The sequence below is a fragment of the Podarcis bocagei genome, assembly GCF_964188305.1.
Source record: "Podarcis bocagei genome assembly, chromosome: 5".
In the NCBI taxonomy this organism is placed as follows: Eukaryota; Metazoa; Chordata; class Lepidosauria; order Squamata; family Lacertidae; genus Podarcis; species Podarcis bocagei.
In genome coordinates, this window is record NC_138129.1 from 818,391 (window position 1) to 841,870 (window position 23,480).

Consider the following 23,480-nt stretch of genomic DNA (forward strand, 5'->3'; position numbering starts at 1 on the left):
CACTTTGAACGGTGCTCAGAAACGTACTGGGAGCCTCTAGTAAGCCTCTTTCATGTCCAAGCTTGTGTGTGTTATGAGGAAGGAGACAAATGCCTTTCTCTTTCTGAAGGAGGTATTGCAGCATCACACACATGGGGGGGGGCACTTTGGTTCCCCAGGTGGTCCAGGCCACGCTTCCTGCCACTCCCCAAGTGGCAGAAAGGAGCTCCCATTGGCTCCCCCCAGAGCAGCAGCGAGGGAGACACCTGCCACCTGCCTTGGTCTCTGGGAGCAGCTGCCATACCTGTCTGGAACCCACAACTCCCGGGCTCCCCATACAGAGAAGCAACCACTGCCAAATCCATCCCTCAGGGCTTCCCTGAGCTGCTCTGAGTGTCAAAGCAAATGAGGGGAAATGAGATCTAGGTTAACTAACCAACGATAAGTCAGCTTTAATGGACATCTCCCCACCAGCCTTTGTCTCAAGATCAATCAATTCATCAGACACATTTGCATGTGCGCAGAACCTCGGCATTCATCGTACTAGGGGAAGGGCGAGGCATTTGATTATTCTATTTCACTTTTCAAATACACTGACTTTTCTTAAAGGGGACAAACCACTTCATTCATTTTCAAAAAGCCATCTTAGCCTCCACACACACCCCTTGCCGCATCACAAGAAAACTCCAGAAGAAATCATAAGAATCCAGATCGAAAAAACCACCTTGGCTGCCTTGAGTCCTTACAGGTGGCGCTTGCCCCAGCCCACCAGGCAGATAACAGGCAGAGGAATCCTAACCCGGCAGACGGACCAGTTCAGCAGTATCTGATCTGCTGCAAGGCCAGCTGCTCGGGCTTCCTTAGCTGTGGTTCCTGCACTGCAGGGGGTTGGGATAGATGACCTTTGTTTTTTTTTTTTTAATAAATTTTTATTGGTTTTACAACATTTTTAAGAAAAACAAGCAAACACAAAACAAAACAAACATACAAAATAATTTCAAAGATATTTTCATAAACCTCTTTTCTTGGACTTCCCCATACCCCCCCTCTCTGCATCCCAGTGTCCATATTTGAACTAGCAACTCCCAGTTGTTACTTTCTAATCTCTGTCGTCTTAGTCCTCCTTTATTGTCTAACCTTGTATCCCTGTACCCTGTTACTTCTAGCAACCACAACATTTTAACATTCGTTGAGTTTATAGTAGTCCTTAAGATAGCTTTTAAATTTTTTCCATTCTTCTTCCACCATCTCTTTGCGTTGGTCACGGATTCTGCCTGTCATCTCAGCCAGTGTCATATAGTCCATCACTTTCATCTGCCATTCTTCCAGAGTAGGTAAATCTTGTGTCTTCCAATACTTTGCGATGAGTATTCTTGCTGCTGTTGTGGCATACATAAAGAAATTTCTATCTTTCTTTGTCACCAATTGGCCGACAATGCCCAAGAGAAAGGCCTCTGGTTTTTTAGAAAATGTACATTTAAGTACCTTTTTCATTTCATTATAGATCATTTCCCAGAAGGCCTTTATCTTCGGGCATGTCCACCAAAGGTGATAAAAAGTACCTTCAGTCTCTTTACATTTCCAACATTTATTATCGGGCAAATGGTAGATTTTTGCCAGCTTGACTGGGGTCATGTACCACCTGTATACCATTTTCATATTGTTTTCCTTTAAGGCATTACATGCCGTAAATTTGATACCGGTGTTCCATAACCATTCCCAGTCATCTGACATAATGTTGTGTCCAACATCCTGCGCCCACTTAATCATAGCAGATTTAACTGTTTCATCCTGTGTGTTCCATTTCAACAGCAAGTTATACATTCTAGATAAATTCTTAGTATTGGGTTCTAGCAATTCGGTCTCTAGTTTTGATTTCTCCACTTGGAAACCGATTTTCCTATCCTGTTTAAAAAATTCCATTATTTGGCGGTATTGAAACCAATTTTCTACTTTGTGCTTCAATTTCTCCTGACTTTGTAGTTTAAACTTGTCTCCATCCTGTTCTAAAATTTCCCAATACTTCGGCCATCCGACCTCCATATTGAGTTTCTTCACTGCTTTAGCCTCCACTGGTGACACCCATCTAGGGGTTTTATTTTCCAATAGGTCTTTGTATCTTATCCAAACATTAAATAATGCTTTTCTAACAATGTGATTTTTAAAGGTACTGTTAACCTTGTCATACCAAAGATATGCATGCCAACCAAAAGCATTATTAAAGCCTTCCAGATCCAAGATGTCCGTGTTCTCGAGGAGCATCCATTCTTTCAGCCAGCAAAAAGCTGCTGCCTCATAGTACAATTTTAGGTCCGGCAGGGCAAAACCCCCTCTTTCTTTAGCGTCAGTCAGTATTTTGAATTTAATTCGGGGCTTTTTGCCCTGCCAGACAAATTTCGAAATGTCTTTGTGCCACCTCTTAAAACATTCCATCTTGTCAAGAATCTGCAAGGTCTGAAACAAAAATAACATTCTAGGCAATACATTCATTTTGATTACTGCAATTCGGCCTAACATTGACAGTTTCAGATTTGACCATATTTCTAGATCTTTTTTAATCTCTGACCAACATTTTTCATAATTGTCCTTATACAAATTGACATTCTTAGGTGTTAAATAAACCCCTAGGTATTTGACTTTCTTAACCACTGTCAAACCTGTTTCCTCCTGAAATTTCTCCTTTTCCATATCTGTTAGGTTTTTCCCTAAGACTTTAGTTTTTTGCTTATTCAACTTAAATCCAGCCACCTGGCCAAATTGTTGAATTATTTCTAAAACCCTTTTCGTACTAGTGTTTGGCTCTTGCAAAGTCAATACTAGGTCATCTGCATACGCTCTTAACTTGTAATGTTTAGCTCCGACCTGCACACCTTTGACCTGCTGGTCATTTCTTATCATATTCAGCAACACCTCCAGAACCGAAATGAAAAGTAATGGGGAAATTGGGCACCCCTGCCGAGTTCCTTTTTCTATCTTAAGTTCCTCAGTCACAACATTATTTACAATCAGCTTAGCTTTTTGTTCAGAATATATTGCAGCCATACCATTCTCAAAACCCTGGCCTACCCCCATCCCATGAAGATTCTTCCTCATAAAACTCCAAGAGATATTATCAAAGGCTTTCTCCGCGTCCACAAAGATCAATACTGCTTTAGTGTTTATATTCACCTCCAGCTTTTCCAAAATGTCTATTACATTCCTTACATTGTCTGCTAGGTGTCTTTTAGGGAGAAAGCCTGCTTGGTCTTTATGAATCTTCTCCATCAAAACTCTTTTAAATCTTTTTGCCAAAATGTCTGCAAAAATTTTGTAATCCACATTGAGAAGTGATATCGGGCGGTAGTTCTTGAGTTGAGTCTTTTCAGTCTCTGACTTTGGTATGAGTGAAATATATGCCTCTTTCCACGATTCAGGTGCCCTTTTTCCCTCAAGAATCTCATTACAAACTTCTCTTAGTGGTTGAATCAACCATTCCTTCAGCGATTTGTAGTATCTAGAAGTCAGTCCATCTGGTCCCGGAGATTTGCCCAGTTGCATATTCTGAATGGCAGCCTCTATCTCTTGTTCTGAGATTCTCTGGTTCAAGTCCATCTTACTTTGCTGAGAGATGTTTTGTAATCCATATCTTCCAAGGAATTTGTCTATATCTTCTTCATTTTGCGGGCCTTGGGTGTAAAGTTTTTTGAAATAACTTAAAAAGCAATTTCTAATTTCATTAGGTTTAGATATGTTCTTTCCATCGACCTCTAGGCTTGTAACTGTATTTAGTTTCTGCCTTTTCTTCAATTGCCATGCCAAAAGTTTACCACATTTATTTGCTGATTCAAAAGTCTTTTGTTTCATTTGCTTTATCTTCCATTCAATCTCTTGGTTCATCAATTCCATATATTGAGTTTGATATAACTTAATCTCTCTTAAAATGTCCTGAGACTTTGGTTTTGTTCTTAGTTTCCTCTCTCCTTCCTTTATCATTTCCAAGATCTTCTCTTTTTTCTCATTTTGTTTTTTCCTCTTTATTGAATTTTGTTGGATCAAAAATCCTCTCATAACAGCTTTACTTGCGTCCCAGATCACTCTTTTCTCCACGTCAGTCCTCAAATTTATTTCAAAATAATCTTTTAGGGTCTTTTGGGCCTTCGTGAGAATCTCCTTATCTCGAAAGAGGGTGTCATTCATTCTCCATCTAAATTGACCAGTTATTGTGAGTTTCATCTCCATCTTCACGGCGTTATGGTCGGAGCAGGTTTTTGGGCAGATTTCCACTTTCTTAATCTTTGGAGCCAATCCACTAGTAACCCAGATTTGGTCAATTCTGGTCCAGGTCATCATTGCTTGGGAGAAGAAGGTTCCCTCTCTCTCCAGAGGGTTCCTTGTTCTCCAAATGTCTATCAAGTCCATGTTTTCTGTCATTTCAAAAAAAGTCTTAGGGAGTCTCCCTTCTTTATTGACTGTTAGTCTTTGTGCCTTGTCCATATTAGTGGAGACCACGCCATTCATGTCTCCCATGATTATCATGTTGTAATCCAGATAGTCCGTCAAAGTTTCATGAAGTCTCTTAAAGAAGTCAGATTTGCCTTCATTTGGTGCATAAATTCCAACAACTAAAAGTTTTTCTCCTTGTACTTGTATCTCCACAGCCAGATATCTCCCTTGTTCATCTTTGAATATCATTTTTGGAGCCCATTTCTCCTTCACATATATTACCACTCCTCTCTTCTTAACTTTGTCTGATGAAATAAATTCTTGTCCTAACCTTTTATTTGTGAGTAATCTCCTGTGGGCTCTAGTTATGTGAGTTTCTTGTAAACATATCAAATCCAATTGTTCTCTGTTCAAAATATGAAATACTTGTCTTCTCTTCAAAGGCCCATTCAGTCCATTACAATTCCAGCTAAGGAATTGCAGAGCCATCTTGTTATTTTCTTAAGGCTCCTCCAACGGCTCCAAGTTGTTGCTCTTCTTCTGACGGTGGTGGTTTTTGTCCAAACGAGAGATTCAGGATATCCAGTGCTCTCCTCTGTTCTGCAAGTGCGTCCACAGTCCCCTTCTGTAGGTCCTCCTGATATCTTGCCAGAAATTTGTCTTTATCTTGAATTGTCTTTATTTTCACTTTCTTTGCCTTGTAGTCGAATGACAGTCCTTGTGGGAACTCCCACCTGAAGCGGATTGAATTTTTCTTTAACAAAAGAACCAAATCCTTGTAGAAGTTTCTTAAGTCCAAGATGTATTTTGGTATGTCTTTAAAGATCTGTACAGCTGAATTTCCAATTTGCAGGGCTTTTTCAAAGTGTAGTCCTAAAATTTTATCTCTTTCCTCCTTAGATCTGAGTGTGATCAAACAATCTCTTGGTGTCTTTCTATCTTGCTTTTTGCCCAGTCTAAAGGCAGTTGTAATTTTGAAATCGTCTTCCTCCAGGTCCCAACAATCCGCAAACTCCCGTGTCAAATATTCCACAAGGTTGTCACTTTCATTCTCCGGAATCAGTCTTAATTTTAAGTTTCTCTCTTTCCTCTGTAACTCCCACAAGGCCAAGGTTGCATCATGCTCATAGACCTTCTTGGCAAGTGGCTCTAATTTCTCCTGCGTCTCTCCAGCTGTGGCTTTGGCCTCTTCGGCAATTTGACGCGTGGTAGCGTTTTCCTCGACCAATTTGTTTATAGATTCTGTATTCTGGTTTAATCTTGTTGATATTTCTGTTAATTTTTGTGTGTTCTCTGAAGTCTGTTTTGTCAGAGACTCCAGAGTCTGGTTTATCTTAAGCAAAGCTTCTGTCACAGCTTCCATAGAAACGGCTGCTCCTTTGTCCTGTCCTGTTGTTCCAGCTAGTCCGGCTGTTACGCCTGAGATTGAACCTCTTTTCTTTGCTTGTTGCAGCTGCAGCTGTTGCTGTTGTTGTTGCTTGGTCTTGGCTCTTGTAGTTATCTCTTCTTGTGGCCCACTCATGTCAAGGTCAATTCCCACGGGATTTATTCTCCCTTGGAAAATTCCACTGTCTTAGGCCGTGCTGGACTTCACTTTATCCTCTAGAGGGAGCAAATCAAAATGGCCATAGAAGGAAATTTCCAAATACATGAACAAAGGAGACCATCCAAAATGTAGAAAGAAAGGAGATTAACCCAGTCAAAATCAATGTTACTAAAGTCTTATAGCTTCCAATTGCCACAGTTGCCCAGTATGCTGTTTATACTGTTTCTTCTTATAATGTACAAAAGTCAGGCACTGTGGAAACTTTGTATCAAGGTGTCACTTCACAGGGAAAAGTCAGCTCAATGTACTAAGAAGGCAGACCGTTTCAGACTTTCAAATAGATGAGATAGCAGAGGTTTTTTCCTTCAAATAAATCATGCAGTTAATAGTCAAATTCACCTCCCCTCTGCCCTGCTTGCTAGAGGGGAGATCAAGGGTCTAAATGTCCGGTTTATATGATCAAAGAGCAGGTCTAAACGGATGCAAGTTTAGAGTTCCGTTGCTTTCACTTTCATGCAGCCGGGGGGAGGCAGACTTCCTTTGTTTAAATCTCCCCGTTTTTAGCCCAATTTCCGAAATTTAAAGGGTCCCGATTGTTTTTCAGCTCTTACTCACGGGAATTCAGTCCAGATTTTCTTTTCAGGAAGGAATCGGCGCTCTCCGCTTATGGCGACGCGGCTTCACTTCGCAGGCTGGGTAGCGACTCTCAGCACCGCGCTCTCTCCCGATGTCGATCCGTAGCCTTTAAAAAGGCTCTTTCACGGTACCGGGGGGCGCGAAGGTGCCCACCGAGTCTCCTTGCTCTCAGGCTTCAGCGCCTGGGATTTTAGGGGTCCCCCGCTCGCCGTAGCGGGTAGGACCCGAACTTGCGAAGCAGTCCTTCTCCGGAGCTCGGAGGTAGGACCGCCATTAAGCGCTGGCACCGACCGGAAGTCCTCGGGATAGATGACCTTTGAGGGTCCCTTCCCACTCTGCAGCTCTAGGATTCTATGCTCCTGGCCAGTGGCTGCTGGGGGCAGGGCAAACCTTCCCATCCTGCCATTCCACTGACTCCTGTGGAGCTGATTTTCATGGCACCTGCATTTCTGGCAAGCTCTGTGGGCAGGACCAGGGAATGTCGGGGCCAGGATGCTGCGCCATTCTGTCCCTCCCCTTAGCCCTGACACAGCCCCTTTTTTGCCATTTACACCAGCATACCTCAGGCTGGCTTAATTTGTGCCAGCAGGGCTCTTCCTTAGCTGGCATAAGTAGATAAACCAGGTTACAGCCAACTCAGCCACCGCCCAACCTGCTCCAGATCTTGCGAGGATTGCACAGGGACAGCGAAGGCTTGATTCATCTCCAGATCAAGCAAAGATCTTGCTGCTTAGTCATCAGGCGTCCAAAGGTGCCTGATTTTGAGCAACAGGGAATTGGGGCCAGGAGGAGGAGGGACGAAACTGCCTCTGGTGAGAACAGCAGAGAAAACACCGTTCCTTAGGAATGAGTGCCTAGGAGGGAGGGATCATAAGAAGACAGCAAGACCCTCCTGGATCCGGCCAGTGGCCCATCTAGTCCGGCATCCTGTTCTCACAGGGGCCAAACAGTTGCCTGTGGGAAACCAGCAAGCAGGATTCAAACACAAGAGACCTTTCCTCCTCCAGGAATTTGCCTAACCTGTTTTAAAAGCCATCCAAGTTGGTGGTTGTCACTGCCTCCTGTGGGAGGGAGTTCCCTGGGTTAACAATGTGCTGCACAAAGGATATATATATATATATATATATATATATATATATATATATGCTTTCGTAGATTTTCACGGGTACAGGAATGCAGGTTTTGGTGTCTTCGGGTGTCTTCCCGTGTAAGAGTTGGGGTGTCTAGGCCTAGACACCCCAACTCTTACACGGGAAGACACCCGAAGACACCAAAACCTGCATATATATATATATATATATATATATATATATATATATATATATATATCTAGCCTGGGTCTTCCAATATTCAGCTTTATTGGACGACTAGGGCTTCTAGTGGGAAAGGGAGAAAAACTTTTCTTTATGCGCTTTCTCCATGCCAGGCACAAGGAAATGTCATGTCGCCTCTCGGTCACCTTTTCTCTAAATTAGACAGTCCCATATGCCGCGACCTTCCTTCACAGGGCAGCAGAATGGCAAATACGGTTCAATATAAAGGAATATAAAGTGATGGTGTACATTGGGGCAGAATGTTTTGTTTCACAGGGAGGCAAATGGGGTCTGAACTGGAGGTGACTGTCAGGAACAAGACTTTTTGGTGACTGTGCACAGCGCGATGGAGATGCTGGGGTCACGTGTAGCAGCTGGGGAAAAGGCATGTTCTACAGATCATTAGGCAAGGAATTGAAAATAAAAACTGCAGATATCATAATGGCTTTATACAAATCTGTGGTGCAGCCACCTTTGAGATACTGTGCAGAGGTTCTTGTTGACTCACCTCAAAAAGGATATAGCAGAGTTGCAAATGGTTCAGAAGAGAGCAAGCCAGATGATCAAGGGGGCGGAGAGGTTCCCCTGTGAGGAAAGGACTTTGGGGGACTTTTTAGGGTAGAGAAAAGGGGAGTGATAGAGGACAGGATAGATGTTTATAAATGATGGGGAACGTGGAGAGAGTAAAGCTTGTCTCCCTTTCTCACCATGGACTCTCGTGAAAGTTCAGAGAAGTTTTTAATGTGTGACATTTTGATGTATTTTTAATCTTTGTTGGAAGCCGCCCAGAGTGGCTGGGGAAACCCAGTCAGATGGGAAGGGTACAAATAATAAATTATTATTATTATTATTATTATTATTATTATTATTATTATTATTAAGGGTAGGATTGAGGGCAGACTCCATCTGCCCATGGACTGTGCTCAGAAGTGAGGCTGAGCCCAGCGATATCCCGAGGACCACAGATTCAGCACCTCTGATCTATATTGCACCATACAAAATATCAGGAAAATGAACATTTTCCAAACACATTCAACCCCAGCATTAAACTGTCATTGGGAAGCAACCTATTGTAAGGAAAGAAATGGCTGGTTTGAAGAACTGCCCCCCTCGTTCAGCTGCCTGGTATTTATCAATGATTCAAGCTGGAATCTGATAGAGAATTTTCCCGAAGGAATTAGAGACCTCCAGTCAGTCGTGTGAACCCAAGAAAGACGCACAGCTGAAAGGGACTTTCTGTCAGGGAGCCGACACTGGTGGTGATTACAAGGGATTTTGTCAGTGTAAAAATTCTACACTCGAATTAGTGTGATGTATAGATGCCATTTGCACATAGCTGAGTCTGTTTATTGCGCAGGCTGCTGGGAGATTCCTGCCATGGGCCTCTCTATCACAGCCAGACTCAGCCCTCAGGGCCCTGCGCCCTCATGGAGGGGGAAGGAAAATATCTCAGCACTGAGATCTCGTAATTTCTAAGGTCGTCTTTCGATTTGTCCGTCCCATGTTCACATAAGTGCCAACTTTCTCCTGCAACCACTGGTCCTTTGGAACAGATATTCAGTCCCTCCCAACCCCCCCTGCCCCTCCCGGCATCATGTCAAGTGTGGACTATGCACTTTTGAAAGACGTCCACCTCACAGGCAGAGGCCAGTACTTTCATTCATTGCTTGCCATGCTAGACACATGGTGGCAAAACATGCCCAGGCAGCGCCTTTCCCAAGAGGTGCATCGTGCACCATGTTTTTTGGGCCCAGCTATCTGCACCACCATGCAAATCACAATCTGAGAAACTGCTGTCAGGAGCAACCTTTGCAAAACACAGACACAACCTTTGGCCACCAGAGGGAGCTCCGTGCCTGGCATTCCTTCACTAGGAATGGAAAGCCACCTGTTTGAACAAAATAAAATAAAATCAACAATAAATAAATTCCTTCCAGTAGCACCTTAGAGACCAACTAAGTTAGTTGTTGGTATGAGCTTTCGTGTGCATGCACACTGTTTGGACCTCTTTGCCCTCCCAGCCAAGCAAAAGTTGTTCCAAAGAAAACCAGGAGGAAGCAGCAGATACAGGACTGGGGCAGGAGGTTGAGTGACAGTTTAATATTTATATCTCACTTTCCCATAATAAACAAATAGTTAAGGATAATAAATAATAATACTTTTATTATTTAGACCCCACCCATCTGGCTGGGTTTCCCCAGCCACCCACAGAAAAATAATAGGGCAAAAACAAACCTAAGAAGAGCAAATATATTATAAAGTGTTAGCAATTAAAATACGAAGCAGAAACATCCTTGCTCCTAATTTCCAGGCATCTCTTAATGACGTTTTTTACGCTGATAGGCCTATTCGGCAGTTTATAAACTTTTTAGATGAGCCCGTTGTTTTTATGATTCTTCTGCATTGTTGCTACAATTATTTTTTCCTCTGTATTTGTGGATCTCCCTTTGCAACACCCTGATATTTTATATGAAGAGCAGTCTGTAAATAACTGTGTAAATAAATATGAAGATATTACAAGCCTGCAGGGATACCTCAGGGTCCTAGTTCTGCAGAGGGCAGAGGTGGAGGAAGACGCCACCCCCAAAAAGGCCACAACAGAGGAAAGGCCGAGTCCTCAGGGGGCGAAAGGCTCTTGGATCTCCTTCCTGCAAGAGTCTTGCAGGGCTGCTGAAAATGTGCCTTTCAAGTGCCCTCATCATTTGGGCAAGCAGCTATGAGAAAAGCAAATCTCATGGGCTGTATCCAGTCTCACTTCTACTCCAAGTAGACCCATAAGACGTTTAGACCATTCTGTTTTCTGGAGATGAAGACAACATGGCAAGTACTTGCAGTCAGTGTGGACTTGCTGCCACTAGAGGGAGCCAGCCTCACTTCCTCACTTCTTTAGGAGGTAGAATTCTGGTAAAGGTAAAGGGACCCCTGACCATGAGGTCTAGTTGTGGCCGACTCTGGGGTTGCCTCATCTCACCGAGGGAGCCTGCGTACAGCTTCCGAGTCATGTGGCCAGCATGAATAAGCCGCTTCTGGCGAACCAGAGCAGCGCACGGAAACGCCGTTTACCTTCCCGCCAGAGCGGTACCTATTTATCTATTTGCACTTGGACGTGCTTTCGAACTGCTAGGTGGGCAGGAGCAGGGACCGAGCAACGGGAGCTCACCAAGTCACGGGGATTCGAACCACCGACCTTCTGATCGGCAAGTCCTAGGTTCTGTAGTTTAACCCACAGCGCCACCCGCGCCCCTTAGAATTCTGGTAGCTAAGGAGAATTTAGGAGTGCCTGGCGTGCTCTGGTCCATGGGGTCACGAAGAGTCGGACACAACTAAACGACTAAACAACAAGGAGAATTTCTCCTGCCCACCTAGCAGTTTGAAAGCACGTCAAAGTGCAAGTAGATAAATAGGTACCACTCCGGCGGGAAGGTAAACGGCATTTCCGTGTGCTGCCCTCATTCGCCAGAAGCAGCTTAGTCATGCTGGCCACATGACCCAGAAGCTGTACGCCGGTTCCCTTGGCCAGTAAAGTGAGTTGAGCGCAGCAACCCCAGAGTCATCCATGACTGGACCTAATGGTCAGCGGTCCCTTTACCTTTAAGGAGAATTTAGTAGGATTTCCCCCTGCATATTTTTTGTTTGTTTGTTTTTACTTCCACTTGATTTTTGGCACAATTCTTAATGCCATTCTTAAGGGGGGGGGGCTAGTCGATGGAAAAGCCATTCCTAACCAGCAGCAACAAATTGCAAGCTCAGAAGTCATTCTACGGCGGGATCTACTGTGATCTATCAGCACTGCCACGGTTTTTACACATAGGCGAGTCAAAGGAAAACTGGTTACCCAGTAGCTTAGGAAGGTAGATACCCTTTAATCAATCCTGCCAATGGTTAAAACCAGGAATGGGGGGGGCAGTTAAATGACTCCCAAACCCCAAGTCCCCACCACAGCCTCTAACTAAGGCCAGGACAATGACCGTTGACACAGGCACCACACATGCACAACAGCAGAGAGGCTCAGAAAAGCAGTCCATAAAACTGAAGCAAAGTGGATACCATGAATCGTATCGTTTCCTCTGACGATCCAATATAGAATCAAATACGGTAATTGCCAAAATTATACTGTTTGACGGATCTCCTTGGTTCCAACAGCTAATGATTCCTCTGGAAGAGGGGAATCCACCCCCCCCCATTCCATAATCCCTTAAGGATAAGGTCACATACTCCTTGCCCCTCCACAAGGTGTGAATTTAGCCACACAGGAGGCAGGAGGCAATCAAGGGCAGCACTTACCCAGACAGAAGTCCATCTGGATGGTGGATTGAATCCTGATACTTTCAAAGGAGAAGCACAGGAAAGCCTTGCAGCCAGGGGGATGTGTAAATACCCTTATTGTTCTTTGGGGAAGAAGGTAGTTAAAAGATGTCTGGAAGTGGGGTGATTGACAGGGGTGGGTGATGGGCTCATGTTTCTACATGCCAAACAATCCCACTTTGTGACATATTTGTGATGTATCGATGATGCTGTTGGAAAATGTATTATGGGAAATGGGGAGAAGTCTTAAAAGTCCACGCAACCCCATGCTTGGGGTTCCTACTCTTTTCTTTGTGTGTTTGAACCTTGTTGCAACAACAAATAAAGATCAGGCCAACTGACTACTGTTTGCTTCTTCTCACTTGGCTGGAGACTCCTTCTTTTGCTGACCAGAGAGACCCGTGGGGAGTGGCACCAAGACAAGCTGGGCAGTGGAGTAAATCCACACACCAGGATTTTTCCTTACCACAATGCAAGAGGAAAAGCAGAGAGGTCATAGTAGGATTTGGGTCCTGCTCCAGATGTCTTTTGCCAACAAAGGTCCGTATAGTCAAAGCTCTGGTTTTCCCAGTCGTGATGTATGGAAGTGAGAGCTGGACCATCAAGAAGGCTGATCGCTTGCTGAAGAATTGATGCTTTTGAATTATGGTGCTGGAGGAGACTCTTGAGAGTCCCATGGACTGCAAGAAGATCCAGCCTCTCCATTCTAAAGGAAATCAGCCCTGAGTGCTCACTGGAAGGACAGATCGTGAAACTGAGGCTCCAGTACTTTGGCCACCTCATGAGAAGAGAAGGCTCCCTGGAAAAGACCCTGATGTTGGGAAAGATGGAGGGCACAAGGAGAACAAGGACAGAGGACGAGATGGTGGGACAGTGTTCTCGAAGCTACCAGCATGAGTCTGACCAAACTGTGGGAGGCAGTGGAAGACAGGAGTGCCTGGCATGCTCTTGTCCAGGGAGTCACGAAGAGGCGGGCACGACTAAACGACTAAACAACAACAACAATGTGTTTTGTAACCACATGGAGATCTCTGGATGTTAGGTTTGTGACTGGGAAAAGCAAAATGTCACTTAGAGAAGTATCTTAAACATTTTCCTTGAAGCTCCTGTAGAACTTGGTTGCCTTCGCTGAGTCAGGCCATTAGACCACCTAACCCAGCATTTCCAACACTGGCTGGCAGCAGGCCCTGAGAGTATCGGGCAGGGGTCTTGAACCTGGGACCTTCCTCATGGGAAGTAGATGCTCTACCACAAAATTACAGCCCCTCCCCACCTCACTTGCTTTCACACAGAGAGGATTGGAAGGGAGAGACCCATCTCTGTGCTGAAATCAAAAGTCTGTGTCTCAAAGTTTCACACATGGGGGGGGGGAGATGAAAGGTAAATGCGCATCCACAATACCCCCACCTCTTCTCCTCCACATTCTCCCCATACCTCTGCTTCCATCTTTATCTCAGGATTGCAACATCTGGAGAAAGGCAGTAACTGGAGCCCTGATCCTAGCCAAGTCATTCAATGGGGCATCCTCTCCATCACACAGCTGGAAGGCATGAGGCCAGTTGCTAAATTCAGCTCCCTGGGAGATAAGGGCCAAGCGAGGGAGGGAGGGGCCTGGAGATAACCTTCAAAGGCACTCCAGCCCCATCAGTGGAGCCAGGCCCTCCCCTCCTGGAACAGATAAGTCAGCTATTTAACAGCATCACAGAAACAGGAGAAGTGTAGCAACTGAATTGAGATGCCCAAGCAAGTTTGAGTCCACCTGTTCAGGATTCAGTCAAGACTGAGGTTTTTCTTCAAATTTCAGGTGTTTGTTCCAAAGGTAGGAAGGGCTGCACTATCACTCCAATTAGGGACCAATGTCAAGTTCTGCACTTAGGCAGGAAGAACCAGGTGCGCAAATATAGGAAGGGGGACACCTGGTTTACTAGCAGGACATGTGAAAAATCTTGAGCTGAACATGAGTCCACCATGTGACGCAGCAGCAAAAAAAGCTAATGCTATTCTAGGCTGCATCAACAGAAGTCTAGTGTCCAGATCAAGGGAAGAAGTCATAGTCCCGCTCTCTTCTGCCTTGGTCAGAGCACACCTGGAATACTGTGTCCAATTCTGGGCACCACAATTTAAGAAGGATGTTGGCAAGCTGGGATGTGTGCCAAGAGGGGAAACCAAGATGATCCTGGGTCTGGAAGCCAAGCCTTATGAGGAACAGTTGAAGGAGGTGTGTGTGGAAAAGACACACTCCTCTGGAAAAGAGGAGACTGAGAGCCATCTTCAAATATCTGAGAGGCAGTCACATGGAAGAGGGAGCAAGCCTGTTTTCCCCTGCTCTGAGGGCTGGACTTTCTGAAAGCTACAAGAAACTAGGAAGAACTTTGGACAGTGGAACTCTCTCCCTCGGGAGAAGGTGGACTCTCCTTCCTTGGAGATTTTGTAGCAGAGGTTGAATGGTCATCAGTCAGGGATGCTTTGGTTGAGATTCCTGCATGCGGGGGTTGGACTAGATGACCACTGAGGGTTCCTTCCAACTCTATGCTTCTATTATAATTAGTGCTATTTTATTGTGCTATTTTATTTCTGCTCATGGTGGCATTTGGGCAGTGATACACGACCCCTTTTCAACAGTGCCACAAATGTTTTGTGAGGGGTGATACTCCTTCATCTCTAATCGGCAGCTTCCTTCTGAAATGCTGTACGTTTTCATACTGGAAGTGTTCAGGGAAAGGGGGGCTGCGTTAGAGCGCACGTCTGCCCCTCCAGGTGTCAAGAAGGCTGGAATAATGGGGAAGCTTTGCAGAACAATTCCTATAAAGACGAATGACCTGTGGACAGCTTAGATCAGGGGTCAGCAAACTTTTTCAGCAGGGGGGTGGTCTACTGTCCCTCAGACCTTGTGGGGGGGCAGGACTATATTTGGGGGGGGGATGAACAAATTCCTATGCCCCACAAATAACCCAGAGATGCATTTTAAATAAAAGCACACATTCTACTCATGTAAAAACACGCTGATTCCTGGACCGTCCGTGGACCGCTGGATTGAGAAGGCGAATGGGCTGCATCCGGCCCCCGGGCCTTAGGTTGCCTAGCCCTGGTTTAGATACAGTGGTACCTCTGGATGCAAATGGGATCTGTTCCGGAGCGCTGTCTGCATCCAGAAGCGAACGCAACCCACGTCTGCGGGTCGCAATTTGCCGCTTCTGTGCATGCGCGTGACGTCATTTTGACCGTGTGCGAATGCGCAAGCGGCGAAACCCGGAGGTAACACAATCAATCGCCGCAGCGCGCAACCCAAAAATACTTATCCCATAGTTGCTTCTACCCGAGGTATGACTGTATACCACAAAAGCACCATTGTTGTACCATTGTTGCATCAATGTTGCAGAACATTGTTGCAGAACACACCAAAATAAAACAAAAAACCCACCCCCCAGTCTAGAGGGACCCCACACATGTTCTCACGATGTCCAACCAGGTGCCCATTAGGGGAAACCAGTGAGCGACTCTCCCTGCCTGCATTGTCCAGAAGCATCACTGCCGCCAGCTGTGGAGGACAGAGCAGAGTTACCCTGGCTAGTAGCTCTGGATAGCCCCCTCCTCCTCCTCCTCCTCCTCCTCCATGAATTTGCCTAGCCCTCTTTTCATAAAATCACAGGACTGTAGAGTTGGAAGGGACCCTGAGGGTCATTTAGTCCAACCCCCTGCAATGCAGGGATCACAGCTGGAGAATCCCTGCCCGTTGGCCATCTGCCCTTTTCTTTAAAACCTCCAGGGAAGAGAGTCCACCACCTTCTGAGTTTGTCCCACCACTGAACAGCTCTTACCCTCCAAATGCTTTTCCGAATGTTCAAACAGAATCTCCTTCCTTGTAACCTGAAGCCACTGGTTCGAGTCCTGCCCTCTGGAGCAGCAGAAAACAAGCTTGTTCCCTCTTCCATGTGACTATCCTTGAGATATTTGAGGATGGCTCTCATATCTCCTCTTTTCCAGGCTGAACATCCTCAGCTCCTTCAACCGTTCCTCATAAGGCTTAGTTCCCAGACCTTCGATCATCTTGGCCATCCTCCTCTGCACACCTTCCAACTTCTCCATATCCTCCTTGAATTGTGGCCTTTGGACCTGATCCAGCAACTGCAGGTCTCTTCTGGTGCTCAGAGGCTGCCTTCACACACCTTGTTTCCCCCCAGATGTTTCGGACTGCATCTCCCAGGGGTCCCGGCATCCCACACCCCAACATCTGGGTGGGCAGTGGTCATCCAGTTGGCAAAGGCTGTTCTGAAGCCATCTCGGCCAAAGGCCAGCCTCACACTTTAGGGCAGCAGATGCCCTAAACCCCCTTCCTGCCCTCGTGACCCGCAGTCGGATACCCCCAACTTGCCTTTGCTCTGGCCAATCTTGCCTTCACGGTGGCTTTCTGTGACTCTTTGCAAGAACAAGGCTTGTGGTGTAATCAGAATATATGTTGCTAAAGCAGAGCTGATCGCTTAAAAGCAGAGAGACCCTTTGCAAGACCTCTGGTCACCCCCTTTTTTAAGATTTCAAACTTCGCCTCAAGGTGCTAGGTGGCTAGCTCAGATCTATAGCTCAGCGGCAGAAACTCAATTACCTGCCCGCCAGCTGAGGAGAAGAGGAGAATTTGCCAACAAAGGATGCTGCTGAAGAGAGGCAGCGTGGTGCTGTGGGCGGAGCGCTGGTCTTTAGCTGTAGGAAATCTGAGTTCAAAGGGAGTCTTTGCCATAAGTGGCATTGGAAAAGTTGCCCTCTCTCTGTGTTTCCTACCTCACAGGGTTGTTGCAAGGCCAAAGTATGACGCCTAGCTCCTCAGGGATAGAATGTAAACTTCAATAAGAAACCTCACTAAACACTTTGGAGCTTCTTGGTGGGTTCCAGAGCTCCCTGAGCCTGAGCAGCCAAGAGCCTCCTCCAGGCAGGTGCTGCTTGTTAGAATCATGGGATCGTGGGGTTGGAAGGGACCCCAAGGGTCATCTAGTCCAACCCCCTGCAATGAAGGAACCTTTCCCCAACCACGACCCTGAGATTAATACCTGAGTATGTCCCAGGTATTCTGCATCCTGCTTCCTCCAGCAGCACCCCTGAAACCCTTTGCAGGAGTCCCCCTCCCAGCCATCCCAGAATAGCACAGGTGGGGGAGATGAGGGTGGGAAAAGGGGGTAAATTGAAGCTCACACCCCTCCACCCCAAGAGAGCCCAACCCCAGTATGTTCTTGGTCCTACAACACCAACAGCCACACACACAACACCTCTCTGAGCAGGTGCAGAGCGCACTCCCCGTCAAAGGCCTGAGCTGGCTAGACAGGGCCTTGGCGGACACCATCACCGCACCGAATCTAGGAATGAACCCCCAGGTCCTCCGCCTTCCCCAACTTCACCCCTGCATTCCAGGGGGCTGGACTAGATGACCCTGGGGTTCCCTTCCAACCGCGCCCGGGTGCCAGCGCGCGCCTCCCTCCGCCTCGCCCGCCCGCCAAGCAGCCCTTGCCCTTTCCTGGGGGAGAGAAGGTCGAGGCGGGGAAGTGCTGAAGCGGCTGCCTGGCTTGGGTTTCCACGATCGATGCGCGCCGGTAACGGGAGCCGGAAGCGCAGCCGGGACGGGCCAGCCAGCGCGGCGCGCAGGGGAGCGGCGGCGGGGGGGGGTGCCGGTTGGCGGGGACTCCCGGGGGAGGGGGCAGCAGCAATCCGCCCACCCACCCGTGAGGGGGTCCGGGCAGCCCCCGCGTCCCGGAGCCTCTCTAAGCTCTGCCAGCCACTACCGGCACCCGGAGCCTCCGCCCCGTCGGGCTGCCGGGCTCGGCCAGGGGGGCGTGCCGGCCGCGTCCTCGCCGCGCGGCTCCGGGAAAGCGCCCGGTGGGGCATGGCGGCGGCGGAGGCTGCAGCCCCCTCTCCCCCCTCGGAGACAAAGCCAGCCGAGATGGATGGAGGAGCCGCTGCCTCGGGGCGCCAAAGCCTCGCTCGACGGGCGACCCACACGGCGCGCCTCCCTCCGTCCCGCCCGGGGTCCAGTCCAGAGGCGGACCGCGGTGGGGGGAGAGAAGCACCTGACCTGGCCCAGCCCCCTCCCCACTTTCCCCTCCCCAACTTAGCCCGCCCTGGCGGGGGGCGCACCAGCCCTCGAGACGGGGAGGGCGTAAGCGGCGGCTGTCCCCGCTCTTCTTCCTCCCGCATTGGGGTTTAGGGGAGGGCACCTGGCCTGGCCCGACCTGGCCCCCTCCCCAACTTGACCCGCCTGGCCGGGGGGGCACTAGCCCTTGGGGGGGGCAGGAGCAACCCCCCCTTCCCTCCTCCGTCCTCCCTCCTCTCCCTCGGTTTTTTCGCGGGGTCGGCGGCGGCGCGCCCTTACCTTGCCCGCTGTTGCTGCCCAGCGGCGGGGGGGCTTCTGCTCCTCCTCCTCCGTCGCCGCCTCCGGTTGCTGCCGCGGTGCCCGGGCGCGGCTCCTCGCCGGCGGTGACCGTGAAGCGGCGGCTCATGGCCGCGGGCCGGGCAGGGCTGGGGGCTCCGCCACAAGTGGCTGCCTGCCTGCCTGCCTGTCCGGGGCGCGGATGCTGCTCCCGCCGAGGGTGCGGAGGCTCCGGCGGGCGGCGGCGGCGAGCGCGGGGCGGCGCGGTCCTAGCGCCTCCTTTCTCCGCGGAGAAAAAGAGAGAAGGGGCGCGCGAGGAGGAGAGATGCTGTTGGGGCGAAGGTCTACGTCACCAAGCACGCTCTTCGCCTGCGGAACTCACTGCCACGAGATGCGTCAGGAGGAGGCTCCGGAGAGGGCGAGGCCAATTCTTGGGGTAGGGGAGGGGGCAGACACACCCACCCCATTGATTGATTGATTGATTGATTGATTGCGCTTATATTCCACCTTTCCCCCGAGGAGCTCGTGGTTCTCCACCTCCCCTTTTAATCCCCACAACGACAACCCTGTGAGGTGGGGGTAGCCTGAGAGAAGGCAGGACCCAAGATGGCCAGCGGGCTTCATATCCCCCAGTGCAAAGGGGGCAGAATTTGAACCCTGGTCTCTCCCAGTCTGACCCTCTAACCCAGGGGTTGTCAACCTGGTCCCTATCGCCCCCTAGTGGGCGTTTCAGGATTCTAGGCAGCTGGTAGGGGTTCCAAGGCACAGCCTGAATCCTCCTTCCATCGAGCACTGGTGGGCAGTAAGGAAATTTTACCATCAAGATAGATGCATTAGGTATAAAAAGATTGATTACCCCTACTCTAACCACTAAAAGGTCAAGGGACCCCTGACCATTAGGTCCAGTCGTGGCCGACTCTGGGGTTGCGGCGCTCATCTCGCTTTACTGGCTGAGGGAGCCGGCATACAGCTTCCGGGTCATGTGGCCAGCAAGACTAAGCCGCTTCTGGCGAACCAGAGCAGCACACGGAAACGCTGTTTACCTTCCCACCAGAGTGGTACCTATTTATCAACTTGCACTTTGACGTGCTTTCAAACTGCTAGGTTGGCAGGAGCTGGGACTGAGCAACAGGAGCCCACCCCTTCATGGGGATTCGAACTGCCGACCTTCTGATTGACAAGTCCTAGGCTCTGTGGTTTAACCCACAGCGCCAACCGCGTCCCACTCTAACCACTACACCACACTCATTCTCAGTACCCCTTTTGCCAGGATAGAGAGAGGCTTGTGCTCAAATTTGTTGTTGCTGAGTCATTTAGTCGTGTCCGACTCTTTGTGACCCCCTGGAGCAGAGCACGCCAGGCACTCCTGTCTTCCACTGCCTCCCGCAGTTTGGTCAAACTCATGCTGGTAGCTTCGAGAACACTGTCCCACCATCTCGTCCTCTGTCGTCCCCTTCTCCTTGTGCCCTCCATCTTTCCCAACATCAGGGTCTTTTCCAGGGAGTCTTCTCTTCTCAGGAGGTGGCCAAAGTCTTGGAGCCTCAGCTTCAGGATCTGTCCTTCCAGTGAGCACTCAGGGCTGATTTCCTTCAGAATGGAGAGGTTGAATCTTCTTGCAGTCCATGGGACTCTAGTTGAGTTTAAATAGCTTGCTACTTAGAATCAGAATTGTACCCTTGGCTGGGACCCCAAGGGACATCTAGTCCAACTGCAGCTGTTTGCAGCTTTCACCATGGGGCTTATTCCGAGGGAAATGTGCCTAGGGCTGCAGCCAAAAAAGGAGCGCTAAAGTTCTCTGCAGGAAGCTATTCCATTGTCCAGGCCCCACCACCAAGAAGGCCCTGTTCCTCATACTCGCCATCACCCACTAACCAGAGGAAGAGGCAGAGCAGAAAGTGGAGTGTTTCATGCCTAACTCTGGGGCCAGGAAGGGTCATGTAGCAGGAGGCACAGAGGGGGCATCTCAAGGGCAACCAGCAGCTCCTCGCTGCTAGAGCTGGCAGGCAGGCGTAGAGCCTCAGGAGGTCCCAGCCTCAATCCCCAGCAGCCCCACCAGGTTGGGCTGGGAAGGTCCCCCGCCTGAAACCCCAAAAAGCCACTGCTGCCAGTCAGAGCATACTTTACTGAGCTAGACAGACCACAGATTCCTGTGTCCCCCTCCCTGGAAGAGTCTCACAGTCCTACTGGGCTGCTTCATACCTGAGTTGAGGAATTGGGGGGGGGCTGTCCAATTGTGGTGGACACAGGGGCAGACACCCCCTCCACATGCAGCTCAACACTCTCTGCCTCTGGCATGTCCCAAACGCACGCGCGCGTGTGTGTGTAAGCAGCTGGTCCTGCCTGGGCTCCCTCAGTCCCAGAGCCAGGATCAGACCAAGCCTGAAGGTGAAAGGTGCAAGTTCATTTATTTATTTTTTATAATGATATTTATTGAGAAAAGAATTTTTAAAATTACAAAGAAAAAAAAACAAAATTACAGGGGGGAAAATAAAACCATCATTTTCAAATTCTCCACTTTCATTACCTTCTTTCCATGACCTCCTCCTCCTCCCATCCCTTGTATCTTGATTAATAAATGTCACAGCAAATCCTTTCCATAATTCATAGTATTCTGTCATTACATTACCTTGCTCTATTTTCATCTTATCTTATAAAAAACCTTAAAACTTAAAACTTAAATCTTATTTTTACCAGCTTCTCATAACCATTACCTTTTTACCTAATTCTTTAAACATTTTTACAAGAGCCAAATAATTTCATTTCAACATTTTTCCAACGTTCATCAATTTTATAAAACATTCCTAATGATAGAAAAGAAGAAATATAAACAATCCAATCTTCTTCCAGCGTCCCCTCCCCCCGGTCCCGGGATTGTCAGTCCTTTTTATCCCATTAGTCTGGCACATTTACCTGTTGATCTTATATCCGAGGCCTTCAAATCTCTTCCATGTCCCTTCCGCAGTTCTTCTTCATATTTTCCTTTCACTCGTGGGAACTCCAGCTTGGTAGTGTTTTTGACCCTTTTCAACAAATCAGCCCCTTTCTCATAGTTCAGACTAGACTCCATGTGGTATTTTAAAACATGTTTCAAATTCCCTCCAAAATTGGAAGTCCCAACAGCTCCAAACCTCTGACGGCCCATTGCCAGATTCAGAAAGTCCAAACATCCCTGGATAGGGGGGGTCAATCCAACCCCCCATTTCCAGCCAAACCTTGTCTTTCCAAATCTGGTTTTTTCCAAGTTCATTTGTCAAATCCAAAGGTTCATTTTCCTGCTGGGCCAAAAGTCCCTCCATCCCTGGAGCCCAAGATTCAGCAAGGTCCTCTTCTTTCAGTTGTTCTGTCATGGCACGCTCCTGTTTTGGTTCCTGGGTGGGCTCCATATAGTTTCCCACTACCTGTTCAAAGGTTCTGGCCGCATCAGTCATAAAATCCGTCTTCTGACTTAACTGATCCAATAGGGCATTTATTTTACAGAAAGCACCCAACAGTGCTTCTGAAGGCATTGTCCTGCAAGGTCACAAATCCTTTCCCACAGTTGTAATCAGTAACAGCCGCAAGTTCCCAGGATTTAGTTACAATTTCATCATTCCCCTCTAGGGGGGAAAACTTCTGGTTGTTCTTTTCCTTGAAAACAATAGCAACAAAGTTTCTTTTTTAAGATATTTTGTCCATATTTATTCTTTTAAAAGACGAAAGGAAACAATGGAGTCACAATGTTTCTCTTCTTTTAACTATCTGTCAAAACATTTATTTCTGGTCAATGAGCTTCAAACGTCAGTCCTGACACCCCGCTCCAGGGTCAGGACGGTGGAAAATTACTTTGCTTTAGCTTCACTTCTACAGGTTTAAACGGCTCAGGAAAGAAGGATAGAACCTTTTTCATGTATGCTACCACAGCAGCAAGAATTCTTATTGCTAAGCATTGGAAGACTCAAGATTTGCCCACACTGGAAGATTGGCAGACGCAACTGATGAACTACATGGAACTAGCTGAGATGACTGCCAGGATCCGAGATATGGGAGAAGAAGCAATGGAGGAGGACTGGAAAAAATTTAAAGACTATTTACAAAAGTATTATAAGTTATATGAACTATAAGATGCCGCATGATTTGGAAGGTTAGCCCCAGCAATGAGAGTGGATTATATATGAAATTGGATAATATCTTTGAAAGAATCAAAGTTTAAATGGTCAAAATGACAATATGCTATGTTTTTAGAGTAATTGGAAAATAAGGGATTTAAACTTAAACTGTAATCGAAAGTACAAAGAAACACATGAAACAAGGTTACAACTTGCTGACAAATTTATTGTTAAGAATGCACTGTGCGGGAGATGTGGGGAAGTTCGATAGAAGATTGAAATAAGTTGTTGAAATGGTTTGGTTTTCTTCTTTTTCTTTTTTATCTTTTCTGTTCTTTCTTTTTTCTGTTTTATCTGTAATTGGAAAAATGCAATAAAAAATTATTATAAAAATAAATAAATAAACGGCTCAGGAAAAAGTCCCCCTTCTTCTCCTGCTACCGAAGGGGGGTTCAGCAATTTTAAATGATGAAAGTCGATCCTTTAAAAGTGATTTTTAAGGCTCTAGTTTGCGTTGTCTTTGCTTTGTTCTGACTACAAGGAAACGGAAGGCTGACTTCCTGTTTAGACTTTCCCGTTTCAGTACCAAATTAGGGTTAATTTTAAAGTCCAGATTCCTTTTTATTTCGCCAGTTCTTATTTGAAGTCCAAATATTTAATGTTCCAGTACTCACGGTTGGTTATTTTAGATGCCAAATTGTCCCAGGAAAAAGGCAGCGCTCTCCGGCAACGGCTATGCGGCTTCGCTCCACAGAAAAAGCAATTAACTCACAGCACCGTGCCACTTCCCCCTCTTCACTTCGGAGCCCGATTTTTTTCGGGGATTTCCGCCAAGATGGCGAACG

General features: G+C 47.5%; 1 protein-coding gene across 2 annotated transcripts in view; it reads right to left on the reverse strand.

The window, feature by feature from the left end:
• The window catches only part of SLC12A5 (solute carrier family 12 member 5), a 109,781-nt gene extending 91,086 nt beyond the window's left edge, over window positions 1-18,695 (reverse strand). For both annotated transcript variants that reach the window (XM_081196056.1, XM_081196055.1), the window contains exon 1: window positions 18,554-18,695. In XM_081196056.1, coding sequence (XP_081052182.1) covers window positions 18,554-18,680 — 127 coding nt within the window. In that variant the 5' untranslated portion in view covers window positions 18,681-18,695. The remainder of the gene's footprint in view (window positions 1-18,553) is intronic.
• Between the last annotated feature and the right edge of the window lie 4,785 nt (window positions 18,696-23,480).